The following is a 23,188-nucleotide window of genomic DNA, read 5'->3' on the forward strand; positions in this document are numbered from 1 at the left end:
TTTATATACCAGTTCCTACCCTTGCCCCTATTCACACTTATCTAGGGCTGATGATCCACTTTAAATTACAATTTTTAAATGGTTCACAAAATCACTGTAATATTTAGGAATTTAGTATTCACTTTGGGATGCTTGGGAAACAACATTCAGGAGCATGTTGATGATTTTTATGAGAAATCTAATTATTATGTACAGCTCTGCTTTCCTCTAAGTCTTACTGTGCAAACTTCATTTGTTTGTTATGAGTGCAGCACAGGTAGAGCAACTGGCCAGGTAGAGAGGAGCTTCTTCATGAATGCTTCATTTAAGGAAATTGCATATTATCTCATAGGCAACTGGGAGCACCTGAATGGTTTATAACAAGGAAGTAATGTGATAATGTTGTATTTTAGAAATGTAAATCCAGTGGAAATGTGGTAGATAGATTGGAAGGGTATCCATCAGAATCACCAGGAGGGCTCATAAACACAGAGCTTCTAATTCAGTAGACCTGGGGCCAGGCATGACATTTTGCATTTCTAACAAGTCCCAGTTGAAGCTGATACTACTGGTCTGAGGACTAAGCTTTGAGAACCCCTAAGTTAGAGGACATGAGTTTAGTGAGTAGACTACTGAAAAGTGGAGAAAAGAAAGACCGTGCACCTTGGAAGGGAGCAGAATTGGAGAGAGGTTGGGAGAGAAGGTGATAGGCTATCAAGGTATAGTTGACCTGATTAAGTATCTAGGATTTCTTACTATTTTACTGATTGAAAATTACATAATATTAATGCTGTTAACCTACATAGAGATTCTAGAAGGTGCAGGAGCTTATATGGCAGTTGAGGGGCAGGGTGATGTGTGGCATTTGGGAAACACTGAGGTTAATGTGTTATGGACAAAACCGAAAATGGGATGTCTGGATTTGGAGCTGAGAAAACTCTATGTGAATGTAAAGCACATTAACATAGGGTTGATAAAATTAAAGCTATATAATTATGGACAGTTTCTTCTTCACTCAAGGATAAGTATAGGTTGTTTTATTATAAATTTCAGTAAAAAACAGAACATCTGAGAGGTATTTCTCATTTTGAAATTTAAAAATCCTTTAGCATTTGATAGAGTATTTACAAAAGCATTTGTATCACAGAGAAAGTTAGCAACTGACACAAAAACTCAAGAGTAGCATTCACATGTATCCATCACGAACCAGAACAACAGGACATAGTTCCTTTCCAGCATGCTTGAAAAACTAAAATATGTATTATTTAAAATGTTAACATTTATCGTCCCAGAACATCTGAAATCTGAACACATTCTTCTGAGATTGCTTCTGGTTGGTGTAAGAAAAATAAACACTTGTTTTTGTGTTTTTTTGTTCTGTTTTGTTTTGTTTTTGTTCTAATAAAGAGACAGATAAGGAAAGGCCAAATGTGAGAGGAAAAATACGATGTCCTCAAAATTTTTCAGTACTTGTTGCTCCGTTTAAGCTTTCATTTTTGTTAAGGTCCTCTACATTAAAACACAACCATGAATTTTAGAGAAGAACTATTTCATACGTAGTATTCTATTTGGTTTATTTATATGGACTCATTCAATCTGGTCACACTTCTATTTAAATCAAGGATCAGCTGTTTTTCTTCGAGGTCTTACTGTCACATGTGTAGTGGCTTGCTTCCTGGGGCCAGGGCATAAGCAGGGCAGTGACTCTTCTATGTACACAAGACTGTTTTTCACTGCTGAGAATATATATTAATCAGACTTGTACAAGAACAGTGATCATGGCATAGAAGCTGGAAATCACTTATGCAATTAATGAGGCAAGAGAGAACACAGGCATTAAGAACCAGGAGCCAGGTGGAAGACAGAGGCTGTACAAAGAAGCAGTTGGGATGGGAGACTGGGAAAACTGAGCAGAACTTCAGGTTTCACATGTTAACTGAGGTTAAGAGATTGGATTTTGAAAGGAGTGGACTCTAAGACTGATGAGAGGAAGAGAAAGGTGAGATCCTGGTGTTGATAAGAGGCTTGTAGGAAAAGGGGGCCAAATAAACGGTTAGAAAATTGAAACGGAAAGTAAGCAAGGAGATTTAATTCTTCAACCATAAAAACCAAACTGCTAGGAAAATTTAGAGATTATGCAGTAAAGAGAAAGAGAAGGAACAGTGGGAACACATATTATTATTCCCCAAAAGAGGGAGAATCAAGTGAGAAATTAAATCTATGATTACGCTATCATTAGTGGAAATTTCCACACAATGTTGTTTGTTGTTTTTCAGGTAGTGCAGTAAAGTTTCTCATTATATAGTCCCCATAGTGGTAACTTAATTTCAATCAATTTGTTTCTCTAAAGAATTCATTTTGCCTTTATATTTCTTTCCACATAATCTCTCTATACTTCAAGAGGTTAGCAACATTTATTTGAGGTAAAGCAAGTGGTATTTCAAACTCCTTAAGATACTCCATCTCTGAGAACTGCTAATATAATTGTGACAGGCACACAAAACTCCGAGTTGCCTCTTCCTGAATACAGAAGTAAACTGATGCTGGAGATTACAATGCCAAGAAGGAAAAGAAATTCTTATTGCTTCTTTGATCCTACCAGAAGCATCTCATTAAAAATAAATGAAAACAACAAACAAATAAACAAGAACAAATAATAGACTTTTCAAGTTGGAAGAACGTAAGATGTTTCACAGATCCCCCCCCCCCCAGGAAACAGTGCCGATGTTCCTCCAACTGACTTTGGGTGTCCGACTCTCTATAAGAGGGAACACTACACAGCTAAGTATTTAAAGTACTCTGCTCAGTTTTCCCAGTCTCCTATCCCAACTACTAGGTTCTAGAATCTTCTGTGGGTGGTTGCTGAAGCCTAAAGATGAATAATGCATATATTCCATATCATTATGAAAAGCTTCATTTTTGTAGCTGTTTCTTGATCCAACCTACATATCACACAAATACAGCAGAAACAGTATCTGCAATACCTAAGGAAAAAAAAAATAGTACAATTCTATTTGCTATTAAGATGCTGTTTAAAGCACAAATTAAAACACAGCTTTTCATTTGGGGTCAAAAAGAATAAATACCTACTAGGAAAATAATTTAATGGCATTAGCAACCCATTGATGCAAACAGATGTTAGAAGAAATGCTTGATATTTTTGTTTCAAGAGAATACAAAAAACACCCTAGATGTTAATCAAAGAAATAAATGCATCTGAAATCTGTGTTTCACTGATATTTTGCTTCCAGGCAATATAATACTTTCTAGGACTTTTTAAAATACAATTTTAAAATCCAAACTCTAATATTTGGACTTTAATTAGCAAAATTTCAATAAATTACAAGTGTGCTATGGTTTGATACCACACAAAAAGGTAGAACTCCACATCATGGCAGTGAAAGTAATGAATAGCCAATTTGAAGACTTGATTTGTTGCAGTTAGCAAAGTCTTTGAAACCTCTTGTGGCCATTGAAAGCCATCTGCCTATACCATTGTTCATAGGGATAATGTGACCACTATCAGGTAGTTTACTTGAAGGAAATATTCACTTTCAAGATGGATTTGGATTCCTGTATAATTGCCAACCGAGAGGGCCCTTGGAGACTCAAATTATGAAAGCAGGTGGAGAGGGGAAAGGACTCTAAATCACCCTTAATAGCTGGAAGCCAGTGTTGGGACTCAGAGACATTTCTGGAGAAGTTATGTGTCATCTAGTTTCTGAAGTAGTCCATTTTTGTAAATTATTGCATTATCTTATAATGTTTCACTCATCATATTTTGTTTGTTTTTACAAAGGGCCTCCTGAATATATATGTTTCCTTTTTAAAACCTGAATACATCCAATAGTCTCTTTTTTTAAGACTATTTTATTTTTTCTCAATTGGTTAAAAGATGCAAATTATTACTGCAAAACAGATTTGAGTATGTAAGAAGTATACTATAAACTAGGCACATTTATAGTTTCAATACTTTCAAAAAATCTTCAGCCTGGAGCGTTAAACATAGATTTGTGACTTACCACAAATATTAGCTCCCATTTTAACATGGGCATAGCCATCTACTCCCCATGAACTCCCCCAGGAGTTCCGCACTATCCAATATGGAATACTTCCTACAAAACATAAAATGGTTACAAATGCTGAAAAACTCATACTTGTTGCAAATGCATAAGTGCCTTTATTTAAAACTGGGTTCTTGATAAATAAAGTGGCTCTGAGAGAAAGCTTAAAAATGTAATGCTGTTAACTCAAATTAGTTAAGGAAATCTAGCTGTCCTTCATGTAACACTCTACTTGGAGAAAAACATGTCTGGATGCATTTCACTTAACACGGGGACTGCAAAAAGAGACAGCAAACATATATTTCTAGGGAATTAGGAAAAGAAAAATATAATTGCTAGATGTGTATGATAAAAATAATAAGCATTTATCTTTACCCAACAATGAATTATCATTATCTTAAGCAGGTATCCAACAAATTTTATAGGAGGAAACTGAAAAGGATTTACACCTACAAATGTACTGAGAAGTTAAGAGATGGCATGAAATTTTAGATATAGCAAGGCTAAATTTCAACATCCTAAGAAGATGGTGATCATTTGACAATAAGAGTTCAAGGTAGAAAGCAACTCAGCTGCATCTTACCAGCACATACCTGTTTTATCAAACCCGGTTATGATAACTGCATGATTTGCTTCTCCACTAGAGCAGTGATGCTGTATTATTCCTCCCAGATAATCTTGCCAGCTCACTGCATCTACTATAACCACCAAAGGGCCAAACATAAGAAGTGCTTTTGCCATTTCGTCTTCTTGGTCACTAACAAAAGAGGAAATATTTGGTTAATGAGTTTATTTTTTAAGATAAAACACAATTATATTAAAAGGAGTTATTTAATCTGTATCTAGTTAGGGGTAGGTTTGGCTGCAATTACAAAAGTCCTAAACAATGGAAGCTTAAAAAGCCTGAAAGACTGACAGTCTAGGATGGTATTGACGACAGTAACCCAGGCTCTTTCCCTATTATTGTTCTGCTATGTGAGGTTTCCATCCTCAAGTACAATTCATGGTCCGAGATGGCTGCTGGAGCTCCAGCCATTTAGTGTATATTTCTTACAGCAGAAAGTGGGAATGGAGAAGTGCTATAGGCCTGTTGAAAAAATCCCCCAGAAGCAAAACACAACACTCCTGCACTGGTCAGAATTCAGTCATATGGCTAGACCTAGCTTCAAGCAAGATAGGAAATGGAGTTTTGTAGTGGTCAGCAAATTAGCCAGATAAAATACAGAGACTTTTTTCAATAGGGAGAAGGAAGGCTTGATATTTGGAGGTACTTTGCTACCTCTACCATACCATATGAGAATCAGGAGACCAAATGATATACTTCCAACATGAGTGAATCTCAGTGAACGTCAGTGAAAATCAAATATAGAGATTATACAGAAGGCTTACTCCAAAGTGGTTAATATAATATTATATATTATGATAGAAGAAACGTTAAGATGCAAGCAGAACTAGGTGCTAGATTGTGAAGATTGTAAAAGACATAGCTATTGCTTTCATACATGACCATCTATCAATAAAATCTTACATAATTTCAGCCTTCATCCACCTTAATAGTACATGATTAAACCACTATTTACATTTTTTAAAGGTCAGCCTTATGGGTAAAGGATACCGAAAACAAGATACTGATATTTCAGGTCATTAAGACATTGTTTGGTAGCTTAATGCTGCAGCAAATCATGAGTGGATTAATGGTTTGAAAGAGTAAATAATCCCTCATACCCAGCTGGAGACCAGTTTCTACCAAGGAGATACTCTGTCCACAGATCAGGAAAAAACTGCATGAATAGCAGTGAAATTATTGAAATAGTAACTATGTATTCATTTTAAATATTTATGTATATCACCTGTTAATTTTTTTTTTTTTTTGGAAATTTATTAGTAGCCATTTCTGTTTTGCTACTATCATTATAACTGGAATTCATTAGATTTCCTGAGACAAGGCAAAATTCTTAAAAGGCAACATGGTGGGGTATGTTCTGCATATCTAGGTTCAAATTCCATCTGTACACCGAAGTCATTCCACCTACCTTGCAGAATCAACATAGGGATAAAATTAAAGGTACCCAGCACATGACTTAAACTTTACATTTACAATAAATATTATTTCCTTCTCTCATCTCTCAGTTATCTAATAAACTATGTTTGCTCAGCATGTTTTAGTGTATGAAATGTTACTGTATTTAAATTCTTTGCGTATTCTGTAATACAGCTATGAAATATACGATCATCTCTGTATTAACAGGACACAGGTCTCTCCAGTTACTTATGGTAACAAAAGATAAACTATAAATTCCTCATATCAAAGATTCAGTTATGGAAGACAGCCTGAGGGAAGGAAGAGAAAAATAATTTTAGAAAATAAAGGGTTATTAATACTGTGCGATCAAAGAAGCAATGTAATAAAAATCCCTGCTTGGAGGCAGGGATGAAGAGAACATAGCAAAGATACTGGAAAATAATAAATATGAGGACATGCCATAGAAAGGACCAGCCAAACAAATGTTCTGTTCAGTCCCAGAAGTGAGGGGCATAATTACCAGTTGCCTTTCATAAAGACATTGGTCTTTTTTGAAGACTGCAAAAGACACAGTTATGATTTTCATACATGGACATCTGTTGATAATGTAAATATAATAAACATTTTATAATATTCAGCCTTCATCCCTCTTAATAGTAGCTGATTAAGCCACTACTTACAAATTTTAATGTTCAGTGTAAAAATACTCCAAACGGTATCTATATTTCCATTATTAGCCCAAGGCAGAATGAGTATCAAAATGTACATTGTTGATAGCAGTCATATCATCAAATCTTGGTTCTATGAGCTTACTATTCATTTTAAAGAGCAGAAATATACAAAAGCTACAGGCTTCATGGTTTTTTATTTGCTAAATAAATTTATTTCCTTCTTCAATTCCTTATTTGCTAAAGAATTCTCCTAAATTGTGCGATCTCCTGACATATGACTTCTGATTATGTGATGGCAATCAGAGGTACAAGGCGGATATCAGAGGACTGGGAGAGAAGGCACTTCCTGTTTTCCAGTTTTCACCCAGTAGGTTCCAGCCCCCGCTTCTCCGGACACTTGCAGGAGCAGTGGCTAGCAGCCCTCCGGGGAGGTCCAAGCACGAGCTGCAGAGGCGCCTTCCCCACAGGTCTCAGCACCAGCTGCATGGGTCCAAGCACCAGGCCCACAGCACCAGGCCTCGGAACACCTAGGCTTCCATAACGTCAGCTGGTCCCTTTGGCTCGCCCAGCTCTAGGAGTGGCAGCTGCTTTCCACAATTACATGTTTCTGAATTATTTCAGCATCCCTTATGTAGACTTTCAGCCCTCTAATTCCTGGACATCTAATCCCCCATATTGAATACCTGCTGTTTGAAATTGTAAAGCTGCTTCCGTTTTCCCTTTACGATTACCACGCTTTCATAAATATAAGTAAATTGCATACAATATTTGAGATAAACAAATATTTGGGAATACTTATATAAAAAAAGATTTGTTGCTTATCTGAAATCTGTATTTAACTGGGTGCCTTGTATTTATTTGCTAAAGCTAGCAACACTGGTCATTCTGCTCCCGTCCTTGCCCTACTCAATCTGTTCTCTTTGTAGAAGCCAGAGTGATCATGTTAAAATGTAAGTCAGACCAGGGCATTCTTATGCTCAAAACCCTAATGATTTTACAGTTACTTAGGATGACAGCTAGAGATATTCCTATATCCTTTGGGACCTGACATGAACTGACTTCCCTTTACTAAGAGGTAAGCTCTATGATCGCATCTTTCCCCTCTCACTCTGACTTCTTCATTGGTTCACAAACATGCCAGCATGTTTCTGCCTCACAGTTCCCTCTGTTTAGAACCGTACTTCTTTAGATATTCGCTTCGCTAAGTTCCCTCACTTTATTAGGTCTTCACTCAAATTTCACTTTCTCAGTGATCCACATCCCTTTCTAAAATGCTTTCTAAATTCCATACATCAGATAGTTCCTATTCCACCCACCCGGTTTTATTTTATTCTCTCTAGAAATTATTACTTCTAACATACAATACATATTTTTGCTAGTTTTGATTATCACCTGTTTCTCCCACTAAAATGTAGACCATGAGGACAGGTGTTTGTTTTGTTCACCGCTAAATCCCCGGAACCTAAAACAGTGTTCAATAAATGTTTGAATGGGTGAATAAATGAATGAAAGGTCTTCCTGAGGAGTCTAGCACTATCAGCCGAGCTGGAAAAGCTTAGCATTCTAACCGTACTAGGAAGAAAGGCTTACGTGTTTACTGTAAACATGGAACTTTTTTAATCGGGATTTCTTCCTTCTTAATCAAATGGTTGATTAAATCCTGTTTCAGGTCCAATACCAATCCCGCTTGTATTCTCTCTTTCTCCCATATAGACTAATGCCTATTTTTCTTCCCAATTTTTTCAATTTGCTATCCATACAAGGGATTCTCTGAATACCTTTTAATGACATTCTGAAAATCTAGTTTCTTCTTGTCCATGCCCTTTCCTTGTACTCTCAAGTAACTGATGGTCAATAGAGCACACTTTCTCATTGCAGAATGCATATTGCTATCATCCCCAAAGGAAGGGCTGGCCAATGTCCTCAGTGGATCTGCAGATTTTACTATTGATCCCATGCAGCTGCTGGGTGTGGAATTGCAGCTCACTGGCAACACCCAGGGTCGCCCCAAGAGCCCTTGTTATGGAAGAGAATGTGTTGACAATTTGCCGGTACTCTGGCACAGTTAGGATTATTTAGAGGGTTTGCATTCTGTGCAGAGATCCAATTTCACCCTTGATTTCCTTGAAATCCCAAGGGCAGACACCATCTGGGTCAAGAGATTTTGTGTATTCAGTATTAGTAAGTTATACAGCATTCTGTCACCTTACCCGAATTCAATTTAATGCCTCTGTTCTATTTCAAAAGATAGTGTGAGGTTCCTTTTCACATTTCTTAAAAAGATATTGAAGCCATGAGTTAGCTGAGATTTCCTTTGTTCTTATCAGCCCTGAATGCCTATTTTGCCCTCTATCAAGCGGTCACAATGATTTCTCTAGCCTACTTTTTGTTTTTCATGTACTTTGAAAGTATTTTTTTAATGATTGTTTTCTCCTGAAACTTTCCAAAGTCATCCTGTCCTTCAAGCTCCAATACAAGCCCTCTTTCTCTCCTATCTTTGTCCTATCATGATTTAGTGTTTGCTACATAGTTTATTTTCAGCAATATATTCTTCCCCACTTGTTTCTAAACTGAAAGTTTTAGTTCAGGCTTTTCTATAACCTATACTTTGAAAAATGCCAGGGTGTTCAAAACAGGTTTCTTGGTAAACAGACAGCTTGATACTAGCTGAAGAGACTATACAAAGCATCTGGATTGATTAACAGTAAGACAGAGACTTGATGTAACAGTGACAATTAAAATATAATCTCAAAAAACTGTAAACAAGCAGGAAATTGTAAAGTAACCTTAAAATGTAACCTTTAAAACTGAAAACAGGCTATAAGGTAGTTCTTATTCTCACAAAGGAGCAATTCGTAAATGTAAGGTCTGCACACATATGTAAAAGTAACGTTTGCACCTTTCACAGGTGTCACCAAACTCCTAAAGAAAACAGGAAAACAGGAGATAACAAATTACTGAAGTTCTCCAAACCTGTTACATGTTAACTAAGATAACTGACTCCCTTTGTCTCTAATGAGTTCAGCCAATTGAAGAATTACTGGGATATTGCCCCAAACCTCCCGGATAGATGGGCCTTTTGTCCATCACTCTTGTTGCACGTTAATTGAATGATTATCTCTCTTTGTCTCTGAACCTGGGTATAAAACCGAATTGAAGAAACACTTCGGGAAGGAAGATTTGGGTAAGGCCCAGATAAAAATAAACCATCTTTTCCTTTTCATCCGGGTTCGGTGTGACTTCTATTAGCCACGCCCAGTCAGGAACACATATTTGGGAAGTGTCCCTTCTTCAATGCTAGTTGTTTTTATAACAGTTAAACTTGATCAGAGGAAGGCAGTACATACAATTTATACCTTAAACTGTATTTACATTTGCTAATTTAAATGTGTTATTTCTATTGTAACTGCATATAGAAATGTGTGTAGATCATATTAAGAAACAACATCAAATAATGCTCCATTGTGAATGCCAGTTAGTCTATCTAGTAAACTGCAGGTTTTAAAACAATTAAGGTAAAGCAGTGATGTCTTCAATCAAGTTAGTAACTCTGAATAGTCAATATATCATAAATTAAAGAACACAGGGAAACACCCAGTAGAATAAGACATTTACCTGAAGTCATATGCAGAATAACCTTTGATTGAAAATCCAGAATGTGAACCAGAAAAATAATGGCACAAGCCATTTTGTGCTTTAAATGGGTATTCTGAATCTCTCACCAGTTTTACTTGCATCTAAAAAGAAAATAACCACCCAAAGTGTTCACTTTCATTCAGTTGTTTTAAAAGTCAAACAGAATTTATGTCAACGTGTCAAAATAAGATGCACCTTGGCCATACCTTTACCATGCAGGTATTCTTTGCATTCTTAAGGTCTTAATTCAGTCTTCAGGTACTTGTTATAGATATTCTAGGTAATCACAGTCAGTATCCTCCTTTCTCTTTTACTCCTCCTTTTCCTATACCTTCCTTCCCTAGAAGCTCCAGCTATCTAAGAAAGTCAAGAATCATCTTCCTCCTGAGGACACAATAGGGCAATTCTTTCCATCCAGCTCTTCTGTTTCCATGATAGCAAGTATTTGAAACTCACTTGGTACAATGGTTTACCCACAACACAATGGTCAGGTCTAGCAGTCTTTCTGTCTACTTTTCTCTGCATCATTTATCTGGCATGGATCACAGATTTTATAATTGCCTGAGAGAATCCTCCCTTTTTGAATTCTGGGTTTCTGGAAGGAAGGGGGCACACAATTCAATGGCTCCCATGATGTTTACAGAGTTTCTGGCATATAGTGACTTAAAATACAGAGAATGAACAATGGAAAGACATTCCGGATTTGGGAAGACTGCCTTGATGATGTTAAAAAAAAAATAACATAATTGTGTCCTTATTGGCTTATTTCATATAAGCCAATGGATCTGGGAAAGTGTCAGAGAGTGTCCTAAGAAATCTGTGAGACATGGTAGTACACTGGGCAAACCATATACTGGGAAGCTGGAAACTTCAAGTGTAGTTCTGGCTTAGTTTCTGACATGGCACACTGGTTTCACTTCTCAGGTCTTATTTCTTCATCTATAAAAAGAGTTACTGAATTAGCTGACTCTAATGTCCCTTTTAACCTTAACATTCAGAAATTCTATAGAAATGAATAATAACCATACTCTCTTCTTTCTGGGCCATTATGTGCACTTTTCTGCAAATAAACATTCTCTTATTAAGAAATATTAAGAAACAAGGGTATTTTCTGAAAATAAATTTCAGAGATTTTTCAATCTTTGATTTCTCTATCTCTGATTTTTCTAGAAGCAACTTATTTTTAAATCTTGTGATAAATTAATTCAAGCTTTCATTATCTAAATTTCAGAACCTGAAAAGATTAGCTAGCATAAGGGTAAATTTTTGTATTTCTGAACACATATTAAATTAAAGAGGAAATGAAGAGTTTAAAAGGTTGAGAAACTACTCACCTTAGTTAACCAGTTCAAAGCATTGACAGTAGAGCCTCCATTGCAGCCGTAATTATTGTATGAACAGTCGATGACCTGCTGTACACTTAGATCTTCCAAAGCTTCCCCTTTTATTGCACATGCAGATTCCACTGCCCCTACTACACTGAAGGCCCAGCATCCTCCACACTATTTAGAAATTCAAAAGGGTGGAAGGAGTAGTACTCATTATCATCAAATACTGTATAAATCAAGATTACCAACATCTCTAAATGTAACATATATCAAAACAAGTAAAGTTAGCAGTATCGGGAAGCCTACAAAATATATAGGTCAATCTTCTACATTTTCCAATTAAAAAAAGAATACTAAAAATCTCTTTTAAGCATCAAAATCTATTAACGAAAGATATTAACTATTGTAAAGTGAGACAGGACAGATTTTTGTTTATATCCTCAGTGAAATGTTCACTAAATGAATCTATGACAGGGTCCCCAACCCTGGAGAAATGTGAAAATGGCTGCGGACAACCATATCTATTGCCAGTTTTAATCAAACCAGGAGGGCAGTTCTTGCTTAAAAGTATCTTTCCAGTATATGCTGTTACTTAAGATTCCTAATTAAAAATACCCCTTTAATAAATCTGAATAATTATTCCAGGAAAAAGAAAGAGCAAATGTCAAGTCCCTGAGGAGGGAAATGAGGAATAAAAAGAATGTCCAGGAGGATGAACTAAGCAGGGGAGAGCCCAGGATGAGATGAGGATGTGAGGGGCTAAGGCCAGATGATGCAAGATCTTATTGATCAGGGTGAAGAGTTTGGATTATTTTAAAAAATCAACGGGGCGAAAAATCAATGGGAATGGGAAATCATCATAGGGTTTTATAAAGAAGAAAGACATGATTTTATCTATAATTTTTCAAAGATCACTCTCTTAACGCTCATGTAGGGAAGGATACAAGTGAAATCTAGATGTGTTTGTGTGGGAGATTAAACAGAAACCACAATTTGTGCAATGGACTCTATCATGACTCTCAAAACAGAAGGAGGACACCAAACCATGACATGCTAGACACATTATCTAAACTCAAAGATCAATTAGATCAACATGTTCCAAGATCAAAGACAAACTCCTTTTCACTGCAACTGCTGAGACTCATGTGTTCCAAAAGTAAGACAGCTGACTGCTCCAGTGACGCTCCTTTACAAATTCTGATCAATCTCCATTGGACCACGCTTGCTTACTCTGCTCTACAGCCACTGTATCGTTAACCTCTTCCACCATACCCTACAGTCACCCTTGCTAAACGCTCCACCCCTGTGTGATGCCACTGAGAGGCTCTCAATGGGATATTCCCTCCTGCTCAGCAAGTTTAATAAACCTGGCTTTATAAAATCAGTAGATCTCCATCCGGTGGTCGGGGCTCAGACCATGGTGGTTTGGACTGTTTTGAGATTTATGGTGGAGACATATCAGATGTTTGACAGGACTTGCCAATGTGTTAGATGTGCACTGTGGGGTAAGCAGTGGGAGAACACGGAGGAATCACACCCGAAAGTTTTTGTTTGTTTTGTTTCTGTCTTGTGTTGAGGTGGTACCATTAGCTGAGATGGTGAAGACCAAATGAGGAATGTATTAAGGATTGTTAAGAGTTATGTTTTGGACACATTAAGCTTGAAATGCCTATTAAACATTCCAGTGAAAATATGCAGGCTGTGGGGCATGCGAATTTTTAGTGCACAAATAACATTTTGCACAGTTACCTGAAATCAAGGATTTTTCTAAATACAGTGATGAAGCATGGTTATTAGGTAGGAGGCAAATCATAAGCAGCAATACAAGGAGCATTATCTGCCATGGTCAGAGTTAGAAAAACCAGCAAGAAATAGGCTTAATACTGTTTGTTAACAGGGAACAGAATTTTTCGACTTAAATTATGCTTCCATTTCCTGTTCAAACTGGAAAGAGTAGAACATGCAGCCTCAGAAAGACAACAAATTCTATGATATTTGCGAAACAGAAAAATGCAAACAAACACCCACACATACCCAGACACCAGTTTTACGGGTTATATCAGTCAGGAGTCTTTTAATTGTCCACGTGTGACTGGCAATTAAATCCTGACCCAGGCTGGCATAAGCAAAGGGTTACTTGAGGTGACTCTGGGGTGACTTTGGCTCCCAGTATGGCTGAATAGAGAGATTCACACATCATCAGAGCAGATTCTTCCCTGTCACCTAGCTGGCTTTTCTCTTCTGCATTTCTTGGTTTCTTTCTCCTTTTTTTTCTCCTTCGAGTCAATGAGTTAGCTGCCACCAGATGGCAGGGTATCTCCTTCCAGGTGAAAAGTCTTCACTTTATAGTAGAAAAGGGCAAGCCCCATTTTACAAAAGTCCTATGATCCACCTGACTGTAAGCCCACCTCTGAACTAACTACTGCTAGGTGAACTTAACAAATTGATTGGCTTGAGTCTAAGTGCATCCCCAGATCTGGGATTGTACACCACACAAATGTCAAAGCAGAGAGTGGGAGCAAGTGAAAATTAAGGTTTGTTGCAAGGATGAATGGATGCCTGGTTGAAACAACAGGGGGCTATTATAAGTTTAAATACATAACAGCTCCCTGAAAAAACTTGCAGATTGAGATCAGTATCAATAAATACAAAATTAAAGTGGAACAATAGATGAATACTAGGTATAACTATAAACCTTATATGGGAAAGAATACACAAATGTTAAGTAGTAATGTTAGACCACAGGTATTTGTCTATTGAGTAAAAATCTATGAAGGTATATATTGCTAGGAGCAGGGAGTGAGATATTTTAGGCTAGATGCTGAGAAAACACTTCATTATAAGTTTGATAATAGAGCCAACGAATTAGTAGTAAAAATTCATGCACAGAACACAGGATATGACTCCCAGGGATGAATCTGGACCCAACATCATGGGATTGAGAACATCTTCTTGACCAAAAGGGGGATATGAAATGAAACAAAATAAAGTTTCAGTGGCTGAGAGATTCCAAGTGAGCCGAGAGGTCACTCTGGTGGGCATTATTATGCACTATATAGATAACCCTTTTTAAGTTTTAATGTGTTGGAATAGCTAGAAGTAAATACCTGAAACTATCAAACTGCAACCCAGTAGCCTTGACTCTTGAAGACAACTGAATAAAAATGTAGCTTACAAGGGATGACAGTGTGATTGTGAAAGCCTTGCGGATCACACTCCCTTTATCCAGTGTATGGACAGATGAGTAGAAAAATAGGGACAAAAAACTAAATGAAAAATAGGATGTGTGTGGGGAGATGATTTGGGTTTTCTTTTTTACTTTTTATTCTTACTTTCACTTTTTCTGGTATAAGGAAAATGTTAAAAAAATAGATTAGGGTGATGAATGCAGAACTATATGATGGTACTGTGAACAATTGATTGTACACTTTGGATGACTGTATGGTATGTGAATATATCTCAATAAAATTGAATAAAAAATTCATGCACAGATTTCATGCAATAAATGCATGGAAAAAAATAGGATTATCCCAACTAAATAGTGAGAAATTTCTGGCTCCAAGACACATCATACAAGAGAAGGCTGAACTCTTGAGGTTTTCATGGCAGACAAGTTCAGACTATCCCCTGTGTTTAGGGTACTGGTTTCTACCAGGCACCTAATATTCCCTTGCCAACAGTGGGGGTGGAGAGGCGTAGGGAAATGTCAGCAAAATGTACATATGAACACACCTCGAACATCTAACAATCTACTTTGGTTCACTGTATGTGATATGAACCACACCCATTCACATTTGGTGCTATAACTTTCCGTCTGATTTCAGATAACCCTCCTTCCACCACTTCACAATAATTCACAAGCTGGGACCCTTCTAAACCCACTTCCACAAGCACACTTCAGCTCATTTTCAAAGTAAAGTGTCATATTTATTGCAGTATTTATGTTTTTCTTAATCATTCAACACACATAAAACTGTTACCCTTTTTATTAGTTTCCTGTTTTTTTAATGTGTCACTAAATTTTGAGTGTTGTGCCCTAACCTCATTGTTTCCATAATCTCTGTTTTTTTTTTTTTTTTCAATTGTGCAGTTTTTCATGGATGATGATTTTTAGGGACACATATGTCATGTTATAGCAGAGCTTTTAAGGATCAGAGATGAGGTATATGGTCCTGTGTGGGTTCGGGGTGGGCGTAGGGTTTTCTGTTGGAGCTCATGGCATGAGGCCTGAGAACTCAAGAGATCCCAGGCCATACTATTGGCAAATGTATCCAGTTTTATGTTGCTTTTTCAACAGTGTTTCTCTTACGAAGCATTTAGGCATTGAGTACTCCTGTTGACCTTTTCCAGCCTTCCACCTGCTATTCCTCAGAAGGCTTGTTGTCTGTGATTTGGTTACTGGGAAGTATCCCTAAATTAGTGTGCTAGTGGCAATGGCAATTAGTGAGAGAACACCCTAAGGAAGGTTTATCTTTAGGAATAAAAGTCAGGGCTTCGATATCTGCTTCTCATTCCAACATTTTCCTTTCATTTTCATTTTTGGATGGTTGAGGGTTGATGTTATCTAGAGAAATGATGGGTCCAATTACAATTTTGATTGAACTTGACCATAAAGATGACTTCCAAAGCTAAGACATTTAAAAACAAACAAACAAAAAACCTGAAACTTACCATCTGCTGGTTTCTCACTTGAGTTACAACATGTTTGTCTCTCCAGTCAAATCTTAATGGCAACGATATGTTGGGTATTGGAATTTGTACTTCTGCTGTGTATCTGGGAAATCTGAAAGAACTGCTTCTTAAATAGATAGCTAAGTAGAGATATGAAATGAAAAGACAAGCAATATTATAGGGAGGGCACCTTAGGATTCTTTTTCCAGGAACTTTTCCAACAAAAACATTAGCTTTCTAGTGGAGTCTGCTATTTTAGGTTCTTTTGTGCTTTTCCATATCATAAAATGCATTTAGCTCAAATACACGAATAATAAGAATTCCTAAAACAAGACCAGAGCTGACATAAAATGGCTAGTTTGGTAGAACCAGGTGAATAAAAAAAAATAAGTATAATTGACTTTAATTTACTTATCATAAGCCCACGGAATCATGGCTGTTTTGAGTAGAAATAACATCAGAAAACTGCAGAAGTGAGATGAGAGAGCCTTCCTTATAGCCCCATGGAAATATGTACACTTAAAATTTTTAGCTTTTAAACAATAATTAGGAGGGAGTGGCCATGAATTTATTTCTCTGACTCTTAGCATATGATACATCATTGACACTTAGTTGGTAAATACTTAATAAATGTTAACTGTTACTCAAGTTACTAGGATTTAAAATTAAGCAATTCCTCAAAAAGTAGGCAAACAAGTTAAATAGGAAATAACAAGTTAAAAGGAAATAATCAACTAATAGCATAATCAGACCATACCTTTAAACTCTTCAGGAAACAAGTAAGAAAACTGATTTATTCCATAGAAGGCAGTGGAGTTTTCATATGGAAATAAAGAATTCAAGTGTTGATGTCGTTTAAGGCTTTCCTGAAAGAAAAAAAAAACGGTAATTTATATGGAACATGCTAACTTTCCAAGGTGATTTGCATATAATTAACTTGGAAATTATTTTTCAGGTGTAAGATTTATTTCCTGCAAATCACAATGAGTTTTTATAATAGATTCATATCAGATTTATAAACCTTTTGTATTAGAACTACTCTCTGATCTCACTTTTTTTTTTTTTTTTGAGGCTGGGAAAAGTATTTCTTATTCATTCCCCAAACCTCTTTAACAAGCATATTGGCACCACTAAATATATGTTGAAATGTTGATCTAGTGGAAAAAATAAAATAAATTGCAAAAGAAATGCTCAATACTAGTGGCAAATTATCACCTATAGGCATTCATTTTGTGAAACAATTATGAACATAAAAATTGCATCCTTTTCATCTTCGTATTTCTCAGCACGAAGTAACAAGGAATGAAAAGATGGTATGAATAAATAGATGAATAAATGAATCTGATTCTGTTTGAGTTGTACAGGCTTCTTCGTCTCATTCAGAGTAAAATGGCTTTGTGAAAGAGACGCAATCCTGCAAACAGTCCAGGAAGATACACTGATTTTCATACATGAAGGGAAAATATGGCCATTACTTAAAAATCCCTCAGTTTTGGATTTTGAGATCATTAATCTCAGGCTTACTTACTTCAATTTCCTAATACTAACCAATTGTGTAGGATAAATAAAATTTCAGGGGACTCTCATTTAATAATTTTCCAACTCTAGCTCTTGTGTATTTGTTGGTGTAATTACATGTTTATTTTGCGTCTGCTTCACAAACCTGTAAGCAAGATGGGAGCAAAGCCTAAGGTCTGTCTTTTTCATCACTGTGTTTCCCATACTGAGCCCATGACTGGGACATAATAGATGCTCAAGAAATATTTTTGTTGATTAAAAAATGATATTTTACATATTTCATGCTCTAAAGAGTTCTACAGTGTTTATTTTTAAGCAAATTATTGCTGGGAATGATCACAATCTTATTTATTCCTTATTAAATACGCCGGGAAGGATTACTAATCAGTGTATTGGTAAACAGTTATTGGCTTCTAAGCATTTAAAAGATAATTTTGCTGAAGCAGGGTGTGATGGTTAATTTCATGTGTCAACTTGGCTAGGTTATGGCATCCAGTTGTTTGGCCAAACAATGGCCTAGTTGTTGCTGTAGAGATATTTTGTAGCTAGGATTAGCATTATAAAATAAGTTGACTTTAAGTAAAAGAGATTACACTGCATAATATGGGTGGGCCTTACCTAATCTTAAAAAGATCTTAAAAGTTGGGGATTTTAAAAGCAAAGAACTGAGAATTCCAGAGGAAAGAAGAAATTCTGCAGGCCTCCCCCATTGGTTTTGGACCTAAGACTTCAACATCAGTTCTCACTGTAATTTCCATCCTGGCAGCTTTCCCTAAGGAATTCAGACTCAAGACTTCAACATCACTCTTAACAGAATTTTCCTGCCCAACAAAATTCTGCCTGCCCTACAGAATTTGTTTGCTAGTCCCCCATCCACATAATTACAGAAACCAATTTCTTAAAATAAATCTCTTTACATACACACATACACACACATACTCTGCTGGCTTACCTCTCTGGAGAAACCTAATATACAGGGATTTCAAAGTAATCTGGAGAGAAGATGCATAAATATAGGGAACTGAAATAGGTAACAAATATAAGCCAGAGACAGTTAACTGCTGAGAAATTCAGAGGATTAACTCATTCAGTAAATACTGACTGATCATCTTTGTGAGCTGCAGTAATCAGGGAAGGCACTGAGAATGTGGAGCTTTAAGAATATACCAGAGAGTATGTGGCTAACACGAAAATGCACCTTACAGACCTTCAGCTACAGGTAGCTTAATTGCTGCGTGCTGAATTGCTGTGATTACATTACACCAAAGCCTTGGTCCTCAAAGGCTGCCCTTAGCCAATGAATGAGCACTAAGTCTGGGGAGACATGAGACTCCAATGACAGCCAGGAATCTACAAGATCAATATAAACAACTGATTGTATGTTTTCATTAGCAACAAAATTAGAAAACTAAATTAAAAATATTCCCCTAAAACATGAAAAATACTTGGGAATAAATTTAACATAAGATGTGCAGGACCTATACATTGAAATCTATACAATATTATGAAGGAAAATTAAGGGCTATCTAAATTGATGGTGAGATATACCATGCTAATGGTTTGGAAGACATAATATTGTTATGATGGCAATCTTCACCAGTTGATCTACAGATTCAATGCAATTCCAATCAAAACCCTAATAAATATTTTTGAAGAAACTGACAAGTTCATTTCAAAATTTGATATTGAAAGGCAAAGTACCTAAAAGAGCTGAGATGGAAAAGGATAAAGTTGGAGTTGGAGGACTTATATCATCTGATTTCAAGACTTACTACGAAAGCTATAAATGGCTAATGATTTCTGATAAAAATGCAAAGGCAACTAAATAGAGAAAGTGTAAGAAATGATGGTGGATTGACTAGATATCCATATGGATAAAAAATGAAACTCGACCACACCTCCCATTATAAGCAAAAATTAACTCAAATTGAATCACTGACCTAAATTTAAAATATAAAACTATCAAACTTGTGGGAAAAAAAAAACAGGATAAAATTTTTGTGACACTGGGTCAGACAAAGATTTTTTAAACTGTACACAAAAAGCACAATCTAAAAAAAATAAATAAACTGCCTTTCATCAACTTTAAAAACTTTTCCTCATTGAAAGATCTTGTTAAGAAAACAAAAAGCAAGCCACAAACTGGGAGAAAAAAAATTCAAGCCCACAAGAACTCTTACAACTGATTCATAAGAAGAAAACTAATCCATAATAAAGCAGGCAAAAACTTTGAACATTAAAAAGAAAATATATGTATGTCTAATGAGTACATATATATACACACTTGACACAAGTAGTCATACAAAAAATGAAAATTAAAATAACAATGAGAAACCACTTGATACACACTAGAATATATAAAGTCAAAGAGACTGAAAATACTAAATGTTGGTAAATATATAGAAAAATTGGAAATCTCATACATTGCTGCTAGGAATACAAACAAAATGGTACAGCCATTTTGGAAAACAGTATGATAATTCTTTATATAGCTAAACATACATTTACCATACGAAGAAGCAATTTTATTTGTAGGTATTTGTCCAAGAGAAATGAAAACATAAGTTCAAACAAAAACATGCAAATGAATATTCTTAACTGCATTTTTCACAAAAGCCAAAAACTGGAAGCTAGTCAATCAACTGGTTTATAAATAAGTTATGGTATATCCATACCATTAATGCTGTGTAATAATGCACAGCAATAAAAAGGAGCAAAATATTAATAAACCTAAAAACATGAATGAATCTAAAAAATATTATGTTATATGAAGAAAGTCAAATACAAATAACTGTATACTCTGATTCCATTTACATGAAATTCTAGAGAAAGCAAAATTACAGTGATAGGAGATAGGTGGTTGTCTGAAGTCAGTCAGGGGAAGGTTAAATGTTGTAAGAAATGTAAATAGTAAAATATTATAAGAAACTTTTTAGGATGAGGGAATGTACTATATCTCAATTATAGATGTGACTACATGATAGAAGAAAATGTATCCAAATGTACACTTAAAATTAATAAATTTTACTACATGTAAATACTATCACAATAAACAAAAAAGGAAAACAAGTTTTCCAGTTAGGCAAAAGGAATAATATTTTAATGTATGCATTTTTAAGTCCTAGATGCAGTAACTTTTTTTCTTTTCTGCTTTTGAATTTTAATATTTTAAATCCAGATTCTATATTTTAAACTATCTTTTAATATAATGAAATTCCATAGTGAAAATGCAATTCAATGACTACATATATTATGTGTGACATGGATCCTCTATTGCATTATAAAACTATCAAGCAATAAACACTTATCAAGTACTTATTGGTTATTTCCTAATGCACTCTATTTAGTATTTGATTCTTTACTGCAACATTATAAGTATGAAACCATAAAATCACTAAAATAGACTGCAGATGAACATTTACAAATCTTTTATCAGGCAAGGACCATTAAAGTTTGATACCAAAGTAAGTAAAAACAAATCTATCAAATCTGTGAAAAAAAAAAAACAACCTTCAGTATATCACAAAAAAAAAACCCATAAAATTGAAAGACAAACAAAATCCAGAAAAACTACTTGGTTAATAAAGTTATTATTCAAGGACTCCTCCAAATTAATGAGAAAAAAAATGAAATCTCATTAGAAATCATCAAAAGTAATTAGTATGTTCTCAAGAGTAAAAAAACAAATGACTGATAAACACTTAAAGTATCTTCAACTTCAGTATTAAAGTGATGATAAGTGAAATAACAATGACATCTAATTTATGCCTAAGGAATGTGTACATTATTTCTCATTCTTTAAGAGCACAGTGGAAAGTAGGAACATACACATCACACACACACACCACTCACACACACACACATAGACAGACTTTGTTTTACTGTGTTTTGCTTTCTTGCACTTCACAGATAACTGTGTTTTTACAAATTGAAGGTTTGTGACAACTCGGCCTTGAGCAGGTCTATCAGTGCCATTTTTCCAACAGCATATGCTCACTTCGTGTCACTGTGTCACAGTTTAGTAATTCTCACAATATTTCAAGCTTTTTCATTATTATTGTATCTGTTATGGTGATCTGTGAATAGCGATATTTGATATTATTTTAATTGTTTTGGGGCACCGTGAACTGCACCCATATGAGACAGCAAACTTAATCAATAAATGTGTGTGTTCTGACTGCTCCACCAATTGGCCATTCCTCCTCTCTCTTCCTCTCCTCAGGCTTCCATATTCTCTGAGACACAGCATAGGAATTAGGCCAATTATCAACCCTACAATGACCTCTACGTGTTCAAGGGAAAGGAAGAGTCTTCATAAGGCTATAGCTTCCATACGTTGTGCTTCCTCTAGTGGATCTGGGGAAAGTTTATTGAAAACCTTCCGGAAAGGATTCACCATTCTAGATGTTATTAAGAACATTCACGGCCTAAGGGAAGAAGTCAAAATAACAACATTAACAGGAGTTTGGAAGATGTTGATTCCCATCCTCATGGATGACTTTGAGGGGCTCAAGACTTCAGAGGAGGAAGTACCTGTAGGTGTGGTGGAAATAGCAAGAAAACTAGAATTAGAAGTGGAATCTGAAAATGTGACTAAATTGGTACAATTTCATGATAAAACTTGAAGGAATGAGGAGTTGCTTCTTAGGGAAGAGCAAAGTGGTTTCCTTGAGATGGAATCTACTCCTGGTGCAGATGTTGTGAACATTGTTGAAATGACAACAAAGAATTTAGAATATTACATAAACTTAGCTAATAAAGCAGTGACAGGATTTGAAAGGATTGACTCCAATCATGAAAGAAGTTTTACTCTGAGTAAAATGTTGTCAAACGGCATCGCATGCTATAGAGAAATCTTTTGTGAAAGGAAAAGTCAATCGATGCAGCAAACATCATTGTCTTATTTTAAGAAATGGCCACAGCCACACCAACCTTTGGCAACCACCACCCTGACTAGTCTGCAGCCATCAACATCCAGGCAAGTCCTTCTACCATCAAAAGATTACAACTCACTGAAGTCTCAGATGATGGTTAGCTTTTTTACCAGTAAGGTATTTTAAATTAAAGTATGTACATTGTTTTCTTTAGACATAATGCTATTGGACACTTAATAGAGTACTGTATAGTGTAAACGTAATTTTTATATGCACTGGGAAACAGAAAACTTCGTTTGGCTCACTTGATCGCAGTATTTGCTTTATTGCACAGTCTGGTACCGAACCCGGACTATCTCCAAGGTATGCCTATGCTTGTATGTGGTGTAAACCGGTATCTTTTTGAGAGTCATAAAATTACACT

The 23,188-nt window shown here is 35.8% G+C and overlaps 1 protein-coding gene across 5 annotated transcripts in view; it reads right to left on the reverse strand.

Annotated features, from left to right (window-relative positions):
• Positions 1-23,188, reverse strand: part of CTSO (cathepsin O) — a 49,212-nt gene that overhangs the window by 20,505 nt on the left and 5,519 nt on the right. For 2 of the 5 annotated variants that reach the window (XM_037830889.1, XM_037830887.1), the window contains exons 2-6: positions 17,130-17,238; positions 16,373-16,512; positions 11,708-11,875; positions 10,353-10,474; positions 4,637-4,800 (exon numbers count right to left, since the gene is read on the reverse strand). In XM_037830889.1, the coding sequence (XP_037686817.1) occupies positions 4,637-4,800; positions 10,353-10,474; positions 11,708-11,875; positions 16,373-16,512; positions 17,130-17,238 (703 nt within the window). Of the gene's footprint in view, positions 1-994; positions 2,964-4,001; positions 4,095-4,636; positions 4,801-10,352; positions 10,475-11,707; positions 11,876-16,372; positions 16,513-17,129; positions 17,239-23,188 lie in introns of those variants that run through there. The other 3 variants (XM_037830885.1, XM_037830884.1, XM_037830888.1) reach the window with 3 other exon arrangements.

This window comes from Choloepus didactylus, chromosome 3 (assembly GCF_015220235.1).
Source record: "Choloepus didactylus isolate mChoDid1 chromosome 3, mChoDid1.pri, whole genome shotgun sequence".
NCBI classification, from domain to species: Eukaryota; Metazoa; Chordata; class Mammalia; order Pilosa; family Megalonychidae; genus Choloepus; species Choloepus didactylus.